Source organism: Chaetodon auriga, chromosome 2 (assembly GCF_051107435.1).
Source record: "Chaetodon auriga isolate fChaAug3 chromosome 2, fChaAug3.hap1, whole genome shotgun sequence".
NCBI lineage: Eukaryota > Metazoa > Chordata > Actinopteri > Chaetodontiformes > Chaetodontidae > Chaetodon > Chaetodon auriga.
The window spans coordinates 21,656,593-21,677,758 of NC_135075.1; the positions used below are offsets into that span (position 1 = coordinate 21,656,593).

Here is a 21,166-nt window from a genome sequence, read left to right on the forward strand (position 1 = left end):
TATGCCTCACAGCTGAAAACAACAGCAAAAACAACAACACAGCTGTACCCCCCACAAAGACCTGGACCTCCACACCTCGAGTTTGTGTTGTTCGCGAGTACTGCTAATAAGACACAGGAGTTGTGTGAAGTGTGTCTCAGAAATCACAGAAATACAGGGTACATCACCCTAATATCTTCAAGTGTTCCTCTTCTGGACGGGCCTTTGGAGTTTGAGACTGGCTGTCAAATTAGCTCACCTACAGTCTAAAACTTTTGATTTCCCAGGTGAACTCACTGACATTTCTCTTGCCTCCTCCAACAAGCACACAGACATCTTACAGCTCTGAGGACCAGCCAGGCTGGCTCGTACAGTGACTATGCCACCAGATGGCAGTCAATAATACTGTAATCCCACAAATCCAGGAATCAATGCAAGGGATGCTTTTGCTGGAACAATTAATAATGCTCAAATAATTAATGTAAACAGTCAACAGATGGTTTATATGATGACATTTATAACATTTAATGCAACTTTCATTGCTTCTGCGAGATGAAATGAGCTATGGACCTGAGGAGTTCTGTGTTTTATGCTTTGTCATGCTTCATTTTGATGCATATTGTTCGTGTTACATGCTTTTTACAGTTTGTTTGATTTCTCTTTCTGGTCTATGTGTTATCATGACCCATATTCAACTAAAGCTGATTGTAAATGTGTAGACAAGTATGCTGTGTGCATGGTGTTTTACAGCAGAATCAAATCAAATGTTCATCGTATCAGTGGTGGAAAGACACTAAGTACCTTTACTTACGTGCAACACTTACAGGAAAGTATGAATATCTTCAAATTGTTCTTGAGTATTTTCAGATTCATACTCATACTTTATCACTATTATCATTTTAAAAACAGCTGTAGTTACAACGTGACCAAGTAAACAACATTTTAAGCCTATATGCATTAATAATATTCCAGTAATGTCACTTATAAAATACCTTTAAGCAATGTGGTTTAGTGTTATTAACGGTTAAGTGTTATATTAAATAACAGACCTACTTTAAGTGTATTGTACTATTATTGTACTCCACCACTGCAATCTACATTTTGAAATGTGCAAACATGAAAGTATAACCATAAAACATATTAATGTATCAAATTATTATAGAAATATTATATAGGAACATTATCATAAGAAAATACAATAAAACCAGTATGACACTGTACAGAAGTACAATAAAGTTACTATAAAGTCGCTATAAAGTCACTGTGTCGGACCACAAACAAACCATAATCGTGTTTTAACATTTCGTTCGGTAAAATACCCGTAAAGTCATTTTAAAAGCTGCTGAAAGCCGTAAGAAACTCTTCAAGACGAGGCAGACACTCAAGAAACACTAAACAAAGAAATCCAAGCGATATCCAGGAGGTCGGACGTCGCAGTTCCTGCCCCCTTTCTCCAGAAGCTCGTCTCTCATTGGTCACCGCCCAGAGCTCCGCGTCGGCTATTGGCCGGTTTTGCTGTCAGTTCAAACACTGCTTAGCCGTCCGGTGTTCCGCTGCGTCGGGATCAGAGGACGCAAATCAAGTGAAACAAATCTTCTGTCAGGAGAAAAGTTCATGCTGGAGTTTTCAAAGACCTCCGAGGGACACATGAAGGTAGGAAGACGGACAGAAAACGTGTTTGTGTTGACGGTGTGAAGGTGGAGACGATGATTTTATCGTGCTTTTTTCCCGTGTTTACAGTTTTGGTCTACAAAAGAAAAAAAAAAAAAAAAAAGATGTAGAAAAAGTAGTTAGTCAAGACGACAGGCCGAAGCGTTTGGACCGCTTCTTCTGAAGATAAAAAGCCACGAAGATCTGTTTTTTCGTGTTAAAATGTCGGCTAACATACATTATGTGTTGTTATTATTATCTGTGTGGCTTTTAACATCTCCTTCAGTCAGACTGATGATCTGCACGGTAGCGCTTGTTGAATGCATTTACATTGACGCCGGTTTAAATAACGCTTATTTACTCAGCAGTGGCAGCATAAAAGTTTAATTTATTCATTTCTAATATATATATATATATATGTAGATTTTAAACACTTGGTTGCATCAAAGCAAGCAGGTAGCAAGCTGAGCTAGTAACTTAAGTGGCCTAACAAAAAATAGGTTGGCTACCAAATCCAATTTAGTATTCAGACATGCTGCATCTGGTCAGACATCCTGATTACAGTGACAAGGAAATTCAGCAGACCTCTCAGGCTGTTCTTCCCTTCAGCTGTCCCACATTTCATGTTCAGATTTGCAGGCCACAGAGGTTTGATGTGAATTCATGTATACATTGGATTTTTATCCCCACTCGCTTCCCAGTAAAACCAGCTGGAAGATGATGTGAGGGAAGATTATAAAGATACACTGATATCTAAACATAATGTGGAATAGTCTGTGGGTGTTTGTGTAACTTTTGCTGTGATGCAACGTGAACCGTCAACTGAGAAGCTGTCCTGAGACAGAGACAGTAGGAAAGTGGATTTTCACATGATTTGGGAGATGGATATTCATTTTCCACTTCTACTGTACACATCCAGCAGCTATTCACAAACCAGAGGCCCCATGGAGCAAAGCATGTGTTTTTGCAGTAAAAGCTACTGTGTGCTTTTAATAAGTTTACAGAGTTGCAGATGAGGCACATGGCTGACCAGGCTTAAAACAAACAGGGATAAAAGGATTATGGACACAAGGCTTTCCTGATCGGAAGTGGAGCTACGGAGAACGTGTGGGAATATTTGTGTTTCCCATGCTATCGCTTTGTGTTTGTATACCTACCCTCATGATTACCAACTGTTACTGCGGGGGGGATTAGGTAAAGTAATACGAGGATCAAAACAAGCGTGATGACACATGTAGCTGGGCCAGACATTTTCTCATAACACTGCACACACACGCTCTTCTCACAGTGATTACAGCGGCCTGTGAAATTAGCAAGCAAGCCTGTAAAACCAAAACCAAGGGAGGTGTGTACGCTGCAGTTTAATTAGCATTTTACCCCTGTGGTTAAGCCACAGACCATGAGTGCTGGTGAAGGCAGAGCTACAACACTGTGTGCCTTCTTTGTGAGCGGACGCTGCTGTAGAGATGGTGCAGTCCACCAGGGTTATTCCTCTCACTTCTGCACGCTGCTTTGCATAAGTGTTACAGTGTATTAAATTCTGTGAATATGCTGTCACAGCACTGTCATGTTCAGGTTTCCCTGTTGCTGATGTTATTGTTGATGCCTGGGAAATACTGCTGCTACTAGATCTGATATGAAAGGCCAGTGGCTCCTGTGTCTCATTATGCAACCAGTGCTCCAAGAGATCAGCCCACCCCCTCCGAATGACTTCATGATGTGGAAAGTTGTGGTGACCGCAGAGCCAGGGCCTGTTGAATGAATGCTAGTTCAGGTGTGGAAGGCAGTCTAGTAAACAGCAGCGAGTGAGATTTTTCAGCCACATTTCGGAGAGAATATTTTGGTGATTCAAGCTAGCTGTACTTATGTTATTAAGTAGTCAACCAGTGAAGTGCACTTCTATCCCTAAGCGTCCCACATGGTGATTCTCATCCGACAAAGGGTGCTTAATGTAAGAACATCAACAGCTTTGATCTTATTTCAAAGACGGTGCCCGCATACGTTCACTTGGTCAGAGTGTGGTTGGATGTTTGAGGTGTGGACACCGCAGGGCTTGTCAGCAGAACCAACACAGCTGTGAGATTAGAGTGCAGAGACACTACAAAGAGACCACATTGCATTTCCTACACAACATAACTATCATGGTACCCACTATGAAAGAGACATGCAGTGGGAAATCAAGACAAAGTGATATTATTTTCAACACTGCACATGAAAAGTGAAGTGACATGCACATTCTCAGTTTGTCAGCTTTAAGTAATTTAGACAGACGACGGAACAGCTTGGATGCTGGAAGCTGACAGTCTCTCATTTGAGATGTGATCCATCTGTGCCGGATGAACATGCCGTCTCGTAGTGTTGCCACGTTTGTGTCACCTCACTGAGCTGAAATATCCCAAACTAGGAAAATGAAATGAGCAGCTTTGCTGGAAAATGTAGCCCTCGGATCTTAGTTGTGCTGTTGCAGTTGTGAGTTGTGCTGCTGTTTAAGGTGCCTGCTAACTAATGTGTTTATTTTGTTGAACAGTAGTTGCTTTATCCTCACACTTTGCTTGAGTTACACTGCACACCGTGACTACTTCAGTTGATTTGTTATGCAGTACACCACTGAATTACATGTAAAATGAACTGCCTGGTTTCTTTCCATACGAGAGAAAAATGTTAGTACATATTTTGTGCGCTGGGTCTGTGCTGCGAAATTGCTCCCTCCCCCGAGATAATAACCACATATCCACATAAAGCTCATAAATCAGTGGGCTAGATCAGATGTCTGTCTGGATGTCTGATTTGGGGGAATTGGAAAACAAGGGGCTTCGTTTTTCAAGATGGAATTAAATAATTGAGAAATTATTGTGGGAAAACCATTTAAGAAGTTCACTATGTGGTTTCTCAATTGTAAGGAATAAAATCTAGATTCAGTGAAGTCGACTAACTTCTTCTCTTTCATCTTTTGTCCTCACAGTCCAAGCTGAATATGGAGAGTTTGACCAAGCCGGAGTTGCTGATGCTTTTCAGCATCCTGGAGGGAGAGCTGGAGGCCCGGGACCTGGTCATCGATGCCCTAAAGGTATGCAATCAATGGAGCTGTTAACATAATTTTTATGTCAAAGTGATCCTCTGCACAAAGTCTGTCTTTGTAGTAGCAAACACTGTCCCCCTTTAGGCCTACAAGCTGCTTTTAGATAGAGAAACATGTAATGGTGTTTTCATAGCAGGAGAAAAGTATCAAAATGTCAGATTTAAAAACGCTGCTGTAGCATATCGCCACAACATTGCATGCTTCCTTTTGTAGCTAGCAGTTTGGATGTTTGTAGACAAACACGAGCAAAAGTCATACTGGATGCAACTGAGAAACCGATTATGCTGCAGCAGTGGTTTGGGAGGTTTTCTGTAAACATTTGGATACTTTTTTCCTGCCCATCACTGTGGACATAAATTCAAGCTAACTGCAGCCACAGTTCTCTGTGAAGGAACAAACTACCAACTTTTAAAACCTATAGAAGGTGGGCCTGCACAAACCTACATGGGTTGGGTATCGATGCCAGTTAAGATGTGTTGGTCCTCAGGTACATAAGGATCTGGCAACAAAATGAGGGGGGAAAAAAATCAGCTAAAACAATTAAAAGTTAATTTAAGTAACTCTGTTGGTGGCAGTAATTTCCTGTTAAAAAGTTCTCTGTATACAGTGTGTCTGGGAAGTTAATACTCTATTGGATCTATCCAATTTGCTCCCAGCAGACTAGTGTCTGTGCCTCTGCTGAATGGAGTAAATCTCTTGGGGAATTGTCTCATAAGTCATCCTTTTCATGAGTTTAAATGAGCAGACACATCCCAGTGAACTTGAATATAAACTCAATTAGAAATAGCTACAATTTATGGTACACACACACGCAGTTTGACACAGAGCATCTATGTATTTCCAACCCTAGGATGTCTTACTTTGCCAGGGTTAATGCTGCATTTCAATTAAAGGATTGCCTGGCTATTTTCTCACACGTTGTCCTTTGCCGTGCTGTGTCCTGCAGGCCCACGTACTCAAGCTTACAGTGACTATCTGCATGGCCTTAAGGATGTTTTCTCATTTATTAAAACAGCTGTAATGTTTCCTCATTTATTAAAACAGCTGTAAACATACTTCAGTAATACCATTAAGAAACCACAAACTTATAAGCCTTGAGTAAGCAACTTAATGATGGTGCCTTTCCGCAAAAGACGGCCGTACCTTTCTGAGACATTTATACAATGCTGCAGACTTTATTCTTGCTATTAATATTTGAGCTTCACAGCCGTACTGCTCTTGGAATGCTATTCACTTTCCAGGTACAAAATGCACCATTGAAAAACAAACTGGAGAGGCAGCCAGTGAACTAGAGAGCAGCCGTCGAAGAGGGTCTGCTGCTGAATGTTCAAGTGTTGTGTCTAGACCACATTCCTACATCTCTCCTGGGATCTGGCCATCTAAGGCAAGAAGAGTTACAGCACTCTGGGTGCTTGATGACTCAATGTGAGCGAGAGTAGGAGTGAACAAATAAACATTGGCCTTAACTGGAGCTTGAGGGGAATATGGCTGTGCTTCTTTCAGGGCTCCGCCGGCACAAACTGTTAACCCATTCAGGTCTGGGATTGGATCAGTGCTGCAGTGTTAACTCTTACAGAGCTTTAATTAAGGGTATAATCACTGACCTGCAGAAAATTAATAGCAGGGAGTAAGTGGAAATGGATCTCTTGAGGTGAACTAATCTCTGGAGGACACAGGCTTTTCCAAAGGTGAAGCACAACTGCATGCCTTTCTGCTGTTCTACTGTTAAGGAATTGGCGATGTGGAATCTTGGGTATCGCCCTCACATGAAAACACACTCACAGCTGTACTTTGTGTTTAGTGCCAACTAGCAAATAACACTGTGAACTAAGATGGCAAATATGGTAAACTTAAAACCTGCTTCACATCTGCATGTTAGCATTGTCACTGTGAACAAGTTCACATGCTGACGATAGCATTTTGCTAAAAGCACTGACGTGTCTAAGTACAGGTCCACCGAGCTGCTAGCGTGGCTGCAGGCTCTGAGTCCTGTTCCAACAATAAGACGTGGACATGAAGTAATTTGAGAAGTCAGTCCAGTCATGTTGCTTCTGTCTGTCTTAACTGATGTGTCACCGCTACACCAAGTGTCATGTGAGAAATGTTTAGCTCAATCACAAATCACCATGGTAATAACACCACTGCTTACTACTTTGCTTTTCATGCCTTTGGCTCATCTGGCTGAAAGTATGGGAACTGGCAAGCTTTCATGTGTAGTCTCTATTCTCAGTGTTCTAAAAATCTAACATTCTCATCAGCGATTTTCTACAGGATATGGTGTGAGTGCAGGATGTGAGGTTAATGATGTGTTTTTTCTATGGTGCTCTATATTTAATTATGCAGAACTATCACTGGCATTCTAACTATCCGCTGCATTTTTCCCCTTGTGACTCACTTCTGCAGCTGCTCACGCTGTGGCTTTCAAAAGGAAGTTAAGTCTCTGGCAATGCTTGTGTTTGGCACACAAAGCCCTGCAGTGATCCAGTAGTCCCTTTGCTTTGAGAAAGGCATATGAGTCTTTGCTTTAAGTTAAAGGGGGACTCAAATATGGAAATGAGCTTTTTAATTAACTGTCGCGCTCACATGGAGTGGTTGACTAGAACTTCCAAATGGACATGCTTCAAACAGGTTTACCTTGTGTTTTCTTTGGTAATGGGGAAGCACTGGACTAGGGAAAAAATAGCTTTCTCTTTAGCCTTGAGATGCATCAGCTGATTCTGTGTCAGTTACCGGGGCCATTTATTGCTTAGCATCCAAAAATATGTGATTATAATGGACAGTATTCTTCAAATATCCAGTTCCTTTGCAGGGATCATGAAGTGCACGCATGAGCATATGGGGGTATTTAAGCAAACTCCCTTAGCAGCACTGAAATATACAGGACTCTAGGGTAAGAATCACCTTCCCTCAGTATTATACAGATCTTGTCGCCAACACTGCACAACTGAAAGAGTCCAGGCATGTGTCAGCAAAAGATAAGCTGGATTGGAACCAGTGCAGCCATGGCACAAAGACTGCTTCCCAAGCAAAAGCACACAGGTTGCCAAGAACTGTAGCCAACAGAGAAAAGCATGAAGAATGAAGGTATACTGTGATGCACAGAAGACGTGCTCTGAATGTTTCTGGGTATTGTACATGTACAGTATGATGAAATGAATAAGCTCTGGTAGATTTGGGTGTTAAATTTTAAGTGATGTTAGAAATGTGTTCGCTGTAATCCCCGTTTTCGCTTCCTCCACTCTCTCTGCAGCAGTGCAGGATTGATGGAGAGGAAAACAGCCTCCCTTTGTGTCGGGGAAGTGCACATTTGTATGTGCTTTGAAGGGCTGGACAGGGAGCTGAGGGAGAGAGAGAGAGAGAGAGAGAGAGAGAGAGAAGGAGTCTGTGTTTAATAGGGGTTCTGTGATTTTCAAAAAACTGACAATTTAAAGGCCAATTATCCAGTTATGGAAATGTGTGTGCACTGAAAAAAAGGAAGAAACAATGAACTCTCATAGAAACTTCTAAAGGGGGGGGGGGGGATCTATGCTAAATATGTGTTCTTTGTACGTTTCAAAATCTTATCCTCCTGTGTGAGCATTTTTTTTCTGTTAGTATTGCATGTAGTTGCAGTGATTAAAGTAAAGCTGAGTATATATCCTTGAGCAAAGTGCTGTAGGTGTCAAGAGTGGAAAACCTGATCCAAGCTTATTTAATCTTAGACCGTAAAAGTGACACATCAGAGAGCAGACAGTCATTGACAGGAACAGGGATGGGCTGTGGGCCAAGACTGAGTTCTCTTTGAAGAATCTGCCTTTTAAGAAAAAGAAAGACTTACCCTAAAAAATTGATGGATAGTGTAAAATGTTGCTCACAGCATTCTCTCTTTAGCATCTACAGTACGTACATGAATCAGAGGAATGCATTCCAAAAAGGTCTCTGAGAGGCATTTTTGGCAGTTTTTCTTCGTCAATTAGATGTGAAGCCTGTATTGTACAGACACAACGAGGAAAAGGACCATATACCACATCCATAAGGTATTCTACTCAAGGCTTTTGTTTAGGTGCTGTGTGGTCATCGGGCTTTGGGTATCGCCCACATTTGAGAGGCATTTTTGAATCCTCCTGGGCGCCCTGTGTTTTCCTGTTTCACCCCTCAATGCTGTTTGATCCGCCTTCACACCATCCTCAGCGGACTGGATCAAATAACAGCAGCAGAGCCTCGCAGCCTTGCCCTCCTCTCTTTGTGCCACATGAGCCAATGTTATTGCAGATGACGATCACGAAGCCTGTGATCTGTTGTGGAATATTGTTTGAACTTTGGTTCTCTGCCTTTAGCCATCCATCATCAATCCCTGTATTTTTCTAACTGGGTTTATCTAGAAAAACAATTAATTTGCTTTGACAGAACCTGCTGAGTTCTAGAGTTTCGTCTGCTTGATGACAGGTTTTGTTGTTTTAAAGTGCTTTGTCTTATGCTTCCAGTTCCTTGACGTACATCTGTCTTGGTACAGAAGTGTCAGTCATGTCATAATGCCTCGATTACCACTGTAAATGTCGGGCTTTTGAATGGATTATTGGCAGCCTGAGGAAATTATTCTTTAACTATTTCTTTTCAGAATATCAGGGATGCACCGTTCCAACACACACTTTATTAAGCAGACCAGGTATCAGCCATGATGCAATTTATCCACTTAACATCCAATTTCTTTGTCAGTGAGTTATTGTCAAAAAAAATTCCCGCATCAGTTACGTACATTCAGTCACAGCCAGTTGCCAACTCAGCACTTTTTAGTGGCGCAATCCATTTACCTTCCAGCAGCCATCTTGAATTTTGAGGTTGGCTTGGTGAGGTTCTTCTGACTTTCCAAGCCAGAAACCTGATTTAAGGGGTCGTTCCAGTTGAAATTTATGACTGGAAACTTGGAAATTCCAACTTCCCAGTTCAAATGAAACGCCCCATAATGCAACAGCAAGCCCTGGCCTCGTGTTAACCTACTTAAAAAATGTTTTCAGTAAAAAGATGCAGCCAGTAAGATATGCAGATTTTAAATTTCGTACTGCTACTGTATTGGCTGATAGCTTGAGCTGAGGTATTAGAAATCTGTGCTGGAACAGAAAAAGCTGAATTGGTGCATCCCCAGTTAAACACAGTTCTTCTCCAATATAGTACCATTTTGGAGGGTTCATGGTCCAATATTCTTGTGTACTGAGCTGTAGCACCCACACACACACACACACACACACACACACACACACACACACACACACACACACAGCAGTTAAATGCTCTGTAAGAACATCGAATTGGCTGAATATTGCTCTGCAGGCCCATCTACACTCTTGACGACACTTTAAACTTCTTAAGTAATCTTGATATCAGTCATCAGGAGCCCTGTCCTCACCCTGCTAGAGAGGATACTGTTCTCTCTAATCTCTTGATCCTCTTTTGTTGAAACCTCACTAAGACACTTTGCCAGCTCTGCTGTAGCCCTCCTCCTCTCTCCTTCTCTCTCTCCCTCTCTCTCTCTCACACACACACTTCAGCCCCTTTTCACGGCAGGCCCAAAGGCATCTGCTCAACCTGAAATGTCTTGCTGCTATTATCCCTCCTTTGTCTTGAGTTAAACAGAGAACAGGTCTGCCTTGGCCAAGTCCCAGTCCAGAGCAGCTGTCCTGCTAAAGATAGACAGACACACACCATCTGTTGCTCCTCCTTCCTGCTAGCACTCTTTTTATGCATTTCCTCTTCCTCTCTTCCCCTTCTTTTATCTACTGCTCATTTACCACTCTAGCTCTTCGAGATGTTGATCAGGGATTGTGAAATGCAGTATTCGATTTCCTGTTTAAATGAAAGACATATGACAGCAGCATGTTTCAACTAAAGTCATATCATAACAATTTTGAAGTTCAGCGGTATGGATGTCAGTTTTTTGACTGAATGCTAATGCCTGCTTAAATTAACTGCAACTAGTATTAGATTTGACTAATCCATTGAGGTACACTATACACTGGTGTTTACAATTTGAGGCAAATGGTGGACAAGGTGCAGAACAACACTAAAGGTCTAGAGCCATGCTAGCATCTCTGAAGCTCTATGTAGGCACAGAGGTATTGAAGAGATTACCATCTTGTCCTGATAATGGCATTAGATGGAAAGTAGGAAGATCACCAAAGGCATTATAGTTCATCCTGATGGGGACTTGAATGTGTGTACAAGTTTTCACACCAATCCATCCAATAGTTGTTCAGATATTTCACTCAAAACTATAAAGTCACTGAGATTAATCTTCTGGGGAACATGACTGGCCGTGCCAAATTTCATGGCATTGCATCCAATAGCTGTTGAGATTTTCAGTCTGAACCAAAAAGAACGTTGGACCGACCGACCGCCAGCATTGTCACCCCTAAAGCCACGCTGCTGACATGGCTACAAATGTCTCATTGAAAATGTATGGACAGGAGTCAGCATACAGTAACAGCTGAGACTCAGACAAGCCTGAGAAGCCAGAAAACTGATCCAAGAGAAGATTCACATATTACAAGCCAAATTGTAATCCCTCAGTAAACAAGGACATTTGCGCAAAAGCATAAATAAGCAATTCCACTCATCACTATTTCCAACCACATAACCTTCAGTCCACAAATACATTAATCATCTAGTTAATTCATCACTGCCCCTCTCAGTGCTCCCCCTCACTCCTCTCCTCTTCCTTTCTCCTCAGGCCCAGCGTAAAGAGCTGTTTATCCAGGAACGCTACAGCAGGTACAACCTCAGCGACCCTTTTCTGGCCTTGCAGAGAGACAGTGAGGCTGTCGGGGGCCAAAACAAGGACCAGGGCTGTTCCTCCCCCACCTCCAACCCTCTGGTGGTTCTCAAACTGGTGGTGAGCCACTGCAGGAGGATGCAGGAGAAGATGTTGGCCCAGCTGGCTGCAGCAGAGAGCAGGCACAGAAGGGTGGGTGTGGATGTGTGGTTCTTAATTAGGGGATGCAGAAATGAGCTGGTTTCATATGCGGACTTAAAAAAAATTCAACTGACTAACATAAAAGATAAAAGCTGGCCTCGGTTATGGAAAATATTAGGAAAAAACATGACTGGAGAAGGAAACCAGTCAAGCAAAATGAGGATTTTTCTTTCTATTAATATACAATATATATAAAACTGCTCAAAACAAAATGGTGTTACACAAAGCTACTTTGATTAAATCAGTCCTTTTCCTTATAACCTTTTGTTTATAATTTTTCACCGGGAACAGCAGAATAAGAAAACAAACAGCATTGTCTTCAGTATGAACTATATCCAAACACATCCTCAGGCACTTTCACAGGCGCAGGATAACAGACAGGAAGAAAGAAAAATAAAATACCTGCACACTGATGTCACATTTCCAGTCAACGTGTGTGAACACAATATTAGTCACCATGATGAAACACAACACTTCATTGTCTTCTGACATTATGCCCAATCACAAACTTCCTGTAATCTCATGTTAACATCACATTAGTTTTACATGAAACACATCGGTGACAGAGTTAGATTTTAAAACTTTTCTATGCTCGCTGACGCCAAAAATACAACGGATTGACCCAAGACTCTCTTCAGTATCACATATTAGTTCAAGTGTTTGCATACATAGACCACAAAAACATTTGTTTTGTAGAGAAGAAAATGAGGCAGGAGGTACACCTGTTTTAAATATAGTAAAAAATTATATATCAATAAAGTCATAACATTTAAATTACTGTTGTAAATAATGATTCCCATCTTTTGGAACTGAACACAAAGCACTCCATCATTTTAGGCTTTGTACAACCTCAGAGTGAACTCTACTTTTCTCTTCAGGTGTGGCTGAACATGGCATTCATCTACATGAGTAGTTGTTAATGTAGCTGCAGCTTAATTGCCATCAGCATCTTTGCTTGCCATGTAGTAATCATGTTGCTTGAAAATTACTGTTATTGGCCTAAATATCAAGCTGAGCTAACTCATGTGAGATTGTTTCATTCCTGACTCTCTGTCTCCCCACTGTGTTTGCTTCAGGTCATTGCAGATCTGGAGGAGGAGAAGAGGAGGCATGCTGAGGACACAGCAGAGGGAGATGATGTCACTTACATCCTGGAGAAGGAGAGGGAACGCTTGCAACAACAGGTGCCTTCTAATTAACAGTGACATGGAGTGCACTGCAAATATTTGTCCAAAAATGTGCTGGATGCAGTGAGTGATTGGTGGTGTTTTAGAAGAAGTGGTATCAAAAGCTCTGAAGTACCCTCCACACTGTCTGAAACAAAACAATGTTTACTACTTCTGACAAGCTCATTTATTGTGTGTCTCTGTCTTTATAGCTGGAATTTGAGCGGAGCCAGGTCCGACGTTTGGAAAAAGAACAGCAGCGGATTACCGACCAGCTAGAGGAAGAACGGGCTCAGCACAAACAGCTCTCTTGCGCTTTGGCCAAAGAGTGTAAGTGGGCAAGTGCCAGGGCTCTGGAGGAGGGTCACCGGCTGACTGAGCTGAGCCGTAAACTTGACAAGGTATTCACATTTGCAATCCAAGCAAGGCACTTTATTTCCTTCTGTCGCTACAGATGTTAAGCCTTGTAATAGGTTGCACACCGAGTGAACAGACTTTTTCTCACGCAGGAAAAGGAGGCTTGTCAGGCTCTGAGAAAGGAGCTGGAGGATGAGAAGAGGAGAACCCTGAGAATGGAGGCGAGGGTGGAGGAGCAGCTGGCTGAGTTTGACACCGAGCGTGAGCAGCTCCGCTCACGTTTGAAGAAGGAGGAAGCTCACTGTTGTCAGCTGCAGCAACAGGTGTGAACCTTTCACATTCATCACGCAGGTGGCAGGAGATTGTACACTGTGCATGCTATAACAACCTCACGATGTTTCCTCTGATATAAGTGCAAGAGAGGAAGATTAGTTTGCATTGTGTTGCCAAATTTCCGCTTGAAATTAATCTTTTTTTCCCCCCATTTTGCAATCAGGTAGAAGAGCTGAGGAGGAAGGTAGAGGAGGTCAATATGATGAGAGACGTGAGGGGGGTAGTTACAGCTCCAGTGGAGGCACGAGAAAAGGAGTGGGCCACAAAAGTCCCTTCAGGAAAAACAGTAGTAGACACTATTAAGGTCGAGGACATTGAGGAAGACGGAAACCAGCAAGCTGTGCATCCAAAAGTCAACGGTCACCACTGTCTGATGGAGACCAATGGGCACCATGGTCCAAACAGCACCCCCTCAGAGAAGATCTGCCTCCAGAATGGGAATGAAAATTCTCCAGTTCAAACCCAGAAAACATTGTCCTCATGCAGTGCCGCCGCCTCCTCCACTCTCCCTCCTTCCTCACCCTGCGCCTCGCCTGTCCTTGCCAAACGCCCACCAGGCAGCCCAAGCCCTGGTAGCTACCAGTCTCCCTACCAGGCTGGGATTAACCAGCGCTTCCACGCTGCTCGTCACAAGTTCCAGGGTACCGTTGAATCAGAGCCTCAGTCACAGGCCGCACAGCCTCCCCTCTCGCCAAAGGACGTCTCCCCTGTGACCAGCACCTCCTCCCTAGAAGCCAGCCCAGTTAAGCAGATTGCCCGAAGCACAGTCACTCAAGTCCTTTCTCGCTTCACCACCGCCCAGCAGAGTGCCACACCGAAGCTGACAGCACCAAACAATTCACCCTTCGGTACAGACTACCGCAGCTTGGCGGCACCCTTGTCTCCAGTCATCGGAAGGGCCGCAGGACCACTTCCTCAGGGGATCAGATCACCCACCATCCCCAGGGCAGATAGGGGCAACCCTCCACCCATTCCTCCGAAGAAGCCCGGCCTGGCCCAGGCCCCTCTCTCCCCGGCCACAGCGCCCAGGTCTGCCAGCCATTTCTCTGACAGCCCCCTGTCAGGGAGCTGTGGCCTCACCTCAGGCCAGGAGGGAGTCAAAGAACTGGATATGGTGGTTTCTTCTAATTAACTGATCATTTGATCAATAAAGTAGTCAGCTGCTGCTCTGTTTGTGACATGATGGTGTAATCCACATCTCATAATCATGATTGAGATTTTGTACATGACTGGATTAATATCCTAGGCTTATTTGAACAGAGGTCCCTTCAAACACTGTTATAATTGTATTTATTAGATTTTTATATATATATATAAATGCGCTGAGGCATGATTATAGGTAGTGGTTATGGGTTGGTACTAATGAGCAGTTACAATTGATAGTTTTAGTGTCAGATGTGCCAGTACTGTATGTTGGGCACACCATACTGTTGCAAAATATTAAGTCCTTTTATGGTGTCAAATTGTCATATTTCCAAAGAACACAAATCAGTTTATCATGTGGAGAGGTAATTTTTTTTCTCTATATTTTCTCTCAAGTATGTCTTGTTGTTATCCAAACAAATACTGTAATTTCAGACCAAATGTAACATGTAGACCTTGGACTGATGCATGTTACATTATCTCATTTCAGTGTGCACTCATATGTACGTTGTTTTTATAAAAATGTATTAGTTCATTTTATAAATGTTCCTTAGTTCTTAATGTATAATAGTTTTACACAGCAGATAATGCAGTCAGTTTCACACTGAGCTTTGTTCATGTATTACTTTAAAGATGCATTGTTACGATAATCGCATAGGCTCAGATTATACACAGGCACCATTGTACAATATGTTTTTAAGATTAGATATTCTGATGAATGCCATGCCTTTGTCATTTATAAGAAACAAATATAAAACACACAAGTATTTTATAGTCAATCACGGGTTTGATTAATATCACAACACAAATGCCGTGTTGGTTATCTCTACTTTTATCAGATCCTTTACAGTACTGTATAGCTGGAAAGTGACAAATTTAATAAATTAATCCCAAAGATTGTCATGTATTCATCTCTTTATTTATACTCTCACAGGAATTATAAAACACTGTAGGTTTTATTGCCAACAATAATATTTATGTAATGAGGAAAAGTTTACAGCCTGTGAGTTGGAATAATTTAGTGTTGGGCAGCAACTAACCATTTATTTTCATCACCAATTATTATTATTATCATTATTATTATCATCACTAGCTTGTTTTATTTGACCAAATGTCAAAACTCAAATATATTCAGTTAACTATCATATATAAAAGCATCAAATGCTCACATTTGAGAATCTGGGACCAGAGATTTGATTTTAGCATTTCAGCTTGAAAAATTCTAAATGATTAATTAGAATATTTGCTCATTAATTCTCTATGGTCTATTAATTGATTACTCATTGCAGCTCTGATTTAGTGGAATACAAGTAAATAACTTGATCTGTCTTGTATTTCATACCTGTACCTAGGCAGTACAGCTGAGATTCCATTAGTAAATGTTTCTGATAATCACAAGTAGTATAAAATCAGGCCCCGCCTTACATAATCTGATATGATGTATTTTGTGTTATAATTAAATTTATCTCACAAATGAAAAAACGCAATTAAACAGAAAAAGTTATCAGGCAGCTTTTGTTTGAATCAATCAGTTTTGGTACTGTACTGTCAAAGAGCGTCCTCTAGAGGTCAGTAGTAGCTCACAGCCGGCTGCACAGTAGGAAGTAATAAGCTGCGGATTTTTTGTGAATCTATGACGTCTGAAAAATGCAGGCATGTTAGTTTTATACAGTTAACATGCAAAATATAATACAGAGTGCATTTAAGAAGGAGTTACTATTGAATAGGTGGCTGCATCCTACCGCGCTTTCGAAGCAGTCAGTGACACTCATATGCACTGTTCATCTTGTCAGTGTATTTTTTTATGTTTCTGCATGTGTGTGTATAGTGTCTTTGACTATTTGGATGCTGAAAAAGAAGAATCTCCTTTTGCTCCTTTTGGGTTGCGAAGATAAGTTACGAAACCCTTAAAGTGGCCTGAACTGTTTGTTATTTTGCGCCTCGTGTTGCTTCAGCTGTAAACAGTGTTCTAGTGGTATGTTGTTTAAGTGACGCAACTTATGAGAGAAACTGGGTGGTGGTGATGAATTTGCAATTGCGAAAGTGCACGGAAAACACAAAGATGCTTGACAAAAATGTGCTATGAGTTCTATATATTATATATATATTATAGTCCCTCTCTCTCACACACACACGCGCGCAGATGCTCTCAATCAGTCAATGGGGCCTGACATCATGACCAGCAGATGCATGCAGGGCACATGCTGACGGTCTTTCCGTCACACTAAATCCCCCTCATGGTTGTTGGGGAAGGGTTGGCTGGTTAACGGGACGGGTCACCTCTTCTCTGCTCAGCTCACCTAATTAACATTCCAGTGTAGGACAGCAGGGCCGCATCCCAAATCCAGCAGACACGCCTGGTCCTCCAGCAAAGCCCCATCTTTCTCAGCCTCCATAAACACAGGCTCAGGTTGATGAGCTGTGAGGGGCCACGTCCTCGCTGCTGCCACTGCCAGCACGGCTGCTCACTCTGTTATGCTCTGTTGTCATCTGCTAGTAGGCAATCCACAACACTGAGCAGAAGACATAATAGTCTATTTTGAAACACTGAACGTGAGAAATCCTAAAACCACTGGATTTTTATAAAATAAACGCCAACGATAGCTTGTCCAGTACACACAGTCTGGTTTTTGGTTTTGCTGAGTTGTACTTATGCCTGACTTTCAAAACTTGGATGTCTTACATATCTGCACTGACTTGCAATTTGTCTTTGAATGCATCAGTATTCAAACTCTGACTGCAGGCTGTGGGCTGCATGACTTGGATAAGAAATTATGCCTTTTTAAAAAGTTTTATTCGAGCTACGGGTCATGACCCAAAATGGATTTTGGCTTTCCTTCTGTTAGGATTCCACATGACAAGAGGGGTAATAATTAACTTTTTCCCCCCAAGAATAAATCTCAGAGCAGCAGATTACATTTCTTTCTAAGTGCCCAACCTCAGAAAGTTGGCAAATCCTTTTTCTTGGCGTGGATGTGAAAATTTTATGTTGTTGCAATTTGTTCTTGTGTAGATTTGTTGGATCTTTTCTCTGTGAGGTTGTGTGAGACGTGCTTGTGATGGAAGCACCATATATATATGTATATATATATATATAAATAAATGAACTTGAACTTGAAAAGGGTTGCTGCAGCCACATGTCCTTCCAGGGCGGATCTGGTAAGCTCTGTACTTTATGACTGTGGTGCACAAAAGCAGACATACAATAAGACGCATGGTCTCACGGCTGCAGTGTCATGTGGTGTGAATGAGATGACACAACTGAGGTCAAGGAGGGAGCACGTAACTTGCCATGAGTTAAACCCCAAATTTACGACCTTCTCACTTCAGACCTGGTGCACACAAGCAAAATACAGTCTGTACCCATCAATTTTCTTGTCCGTATCAGTGATGACTGGTGTCACAGCACTGGTCCCACAACAATGTCATAATCATCGTCATCTGAGCGTTCATCTGTGCTGTGGCTCATAGTCCTTCTTCTCCTCTTACTCCCTTTTTCTTTCCTCCCTTTCGCCCCTCTTCTCTGTCCAAAATTAGCCCAGGCCATGAGATGGGCCTAGAATAGGGAGCCCAGGCCCCCACACTGAGCCTCTTAAAGACCACAGCTGGAGCTGGCTCAAAGCACGACAGAAGGAGAGGGAGGGCCAGATGACGAGCGTTATCGCCACCATCACCTGCTCCCTGTAAAGCAATTTGTTATAGAGTTGTCACTGTAAAATCCATAGCTTGTCCTGGGGTAAAGAAAGACAGGGTCACATGTAATGAGGATCCGAGTGTCGCTCCAAATCCAGATATGACATAACTGAAGGACAAACAGCTGGGCTATGTGTGCATTTCTGTCTATATGTGTGATACAGAATAAGAGGGGAGGACGTATGCTGACAGAGAGGACAGCCTACAAAACTTTAATCATAATAAGTACATTTATTTTTATTTCCAGATAAGAAAAAGTGTCATTTGGAGAATCCTATGATTACATTATTACAACACTATCACATTTGCTGTCTGCGCTGTGGTATTTTTAGGCAGCTGCATTGTTACTGACCTTTATGTAGGTCTCCAACTAACACCCCTGGATTTGCACTGATTAAAGCGACCTCTCACTCTCGTACACAGAGACTGTGTGCACATAGCGTCTTGTCAGTGTCTCTCTCTACCTGCTGGACACACACACCACACAAGTAACTCGCTGAAGTCGCAGGGATACAAGCCAGAAATGTCCTTGAGGTGGGTCATATGTTTCCACGTTGGCTCGATGAGCCAAACCTGTTTCTGGATTGAGGCTGTCAATATGAGCTGAACTACAAACATGCACTCTGGTGGCATTACAGGAGAGGTTCAAGTGCTTGGAGCTGGGGAGGGGGGGTATTTACTCTCTCACCCTGAGTCGTATGGCATGAAGGCAACTTTTTAGTAAGTTATTAAGCACTAACAGAACTAAGGACTATATAGGGCCCCATAACAAACTTAGAGAAAGAAGACATTATTGCACATGACAGATACAAGTTAAAAGTCAACCACCATGCAGATGTAAGAGGCTACTTCTCCTGTATGTGGAGGTCTCTCTTCAAACCAGCAACAAGTATTTAGACCTTAATGGGCAAAATGCCACACAGGTCTCTGTAACAGTCAGTCTGGTTTGGGACACAAATTGCAAGCTGAAAGGCTAAAGTATTTCTCCACCCTTTCTCACCCTCAACAATAAGTGGAGGACATATAAACTGCATACAGTATGTGGTCTGTGCAAAATATTTGCATACACCATGTCTGTCCATAGTCTAATATGATTCTCAGCTTTGAATTGACTCGTCCAGCTTCAGGGCTGTTGGCGCCTTCTCCATGACACTCAGCCTCACCTCTGTTCCCTCCGTGTGAATGGTGTAGCCTTGACTTGGAAGTTGCATAACATGTTTTCAGATACATATTTTTCATATATGTTAGTCTCTGTTTACCTAATACTGCCATGTAGTTTCTTCATGGTGTATTCATTTCTGTCTTTTCTGTACATTGCATGTCTGTCTGCTCTGGAATTACAATTTCGCCTCCATTTTTTCCTGTTAGGTTTCTTCTTCTTTTTTGGCAGGTTTTTCTTATCCAAACAGAGGGTCTAAGGGTAGGTGGTGTTTAATGTCATACAGATTGTAAAGCCCTTTGAAGCAAATTTGTGATTTGTGCTTTGGGCTACAGATATAAAATTGACTGACTAATAGTGCAACTACCTGATGAAACCTTTGGGCAGCTCTTTAGGAAACATGTTTAATTTTTTTTAACTGAAATCTGTGAATATTTACTATTGGGAAACTGCCTTTGAACGGGTTTCTTGAACCTGGGCTCATAAATCTGAGACACCACTAGTTAAGAGGTCCATTCAACGGCAAAGATGTTTTCATATGTTTCCTTCTGTAGGGGCACTGCATTGAGACTAATCACACAAGACCAGCAGGCATATGAAACAATGTCTAAAATGCCCCCTGGGAAGGATTACCTATCTCTATGGAGACACCAAGTTCCTGTTTAATGATGTGTCAAAGCATGAACGCTTGACCCCTCATAGCTGAAGGTTCCCCAGCAAAACTTTCTCCTCTACACTGATGACACAAATGAATATCAGGAATGACCTATCTGCCTACTTTATATTCACTGGAATCACCTACATTTGGTCTAAATGAAGAGTAATATCATGTTTTTCATCAAAGTTTTCATTGGTATCAATACTATTAATGATCTCTTTGAATAAATGGTGTATTTAACCTGGTTCCCACAGGAGGTTTTGGTTCAGCTGCACAGCTTCCAAACATGAAGTATAATTAAGTATATAACAAGTTTGAAATGGTTTTGAGCTTGGTTTGAAGTTTTCTGGTGTGATTTTAGCACAGGAAGTAAAGAAATATTTTGAACACATCTCTCTAGATTGTTCAATTTTATAGAACTGTTGATGAACTGAACTCTAGATCTACAAAATGCCAAGATGTAACAAGTCCTGAGTAAGATATTCCACAATGCTACTAGACACACAATGACCTGAAAGCTGAGTGCAGGCACAACCCCCCCACTGGATTCAGCACTGTGAGAATATCACTGGCTGGATGTTAATGGTTATTCTGAAGTGGCAAAACGTTGATTTTAAACCAACTGGTGGACACCACAGGCAGGGCTTGCTTTCCATCCAACTAAATATACACATCTCCATTCCTGCTGCCTGTTGGTCTGCATAGCGCTATTTGTAATTTTCTGACAAAGGGGTGGAGGGAGGAAGGGGGGGGTCACAGACAGCTGACGCTCCGTCGCGGAGAGCTGAGCGCTTCCGTGCGCATCTTCATTCCCGGCTGCAGGAGCAAAGGTGCGCACACTAGGTGTCTCATCCGCGGAACTTCCAGGCGACTCTTTTCCGATTTGACTTTGGCCACTTGGATGTTGTGCTTTGTAACTTCCCGCAGCTTTAGTGACATCAAATTCGGTGCGCAACAGCCGAGGAGAAGAGCTGAATTTACTGTTAATACAAGACATCTGAGG

General features: G+C 42.2%; 1 protein-coding gene across 1 annotated transcript; it reads left to right on the forward strand.

Moving 5' to 3' along the window:
- Positions 1-1,529: 1,529 nt before the first annotated feature.
- Positions 1,530-15,553, forward strand: LOC143326945 (CTTNBP2 N-terminal-like protein). Its single transcript, XM_076741015.1, has 7 exons — positions 1,530-1,632; positions 4,592-4,696; positions 11,412-11,645; positions 12,731-12,838; positions 13,033-13,221; positions 13,330-13,500; positions 13,674-15,553. Exons 1-7 carry the CDS (start codon positions 1,594-1,596, stop codon positions 14,640-14,642), a joined length of 1,815 nt encoding a protein of 604 aa, XP_076597130.1. The 5' UTR covers positions 1,530-1,593; the 3' UTR covers positions 14,643-15,553.
- The last annotated feature ends 5,613 nt before the right edge of the window (positions 15,554-21,166 follow it).

Coding starts and splice junctions, on each gene's coding strand:
- LOC143326945 (XM_076741015.1), top strand. CDS start 1,594: ATGCTGGAGTTTTCAAAGACCTCCGAGGGACACATGAAG. Junction 1,633..4,591: donor CCTCCGAGGGACACATGAAG/GTAGGAAGACGG, acceptor TTGTCCTCACAG/TCCAAGCTGAATATGGAGAG. Junction 4,697..11,411: donor TGGTCATCGATGCCCTAAAG/GTATGCAATCAA, acceptor CTTTCTCCTCAG/GCCCAGCGTAAAGAGCTGTT.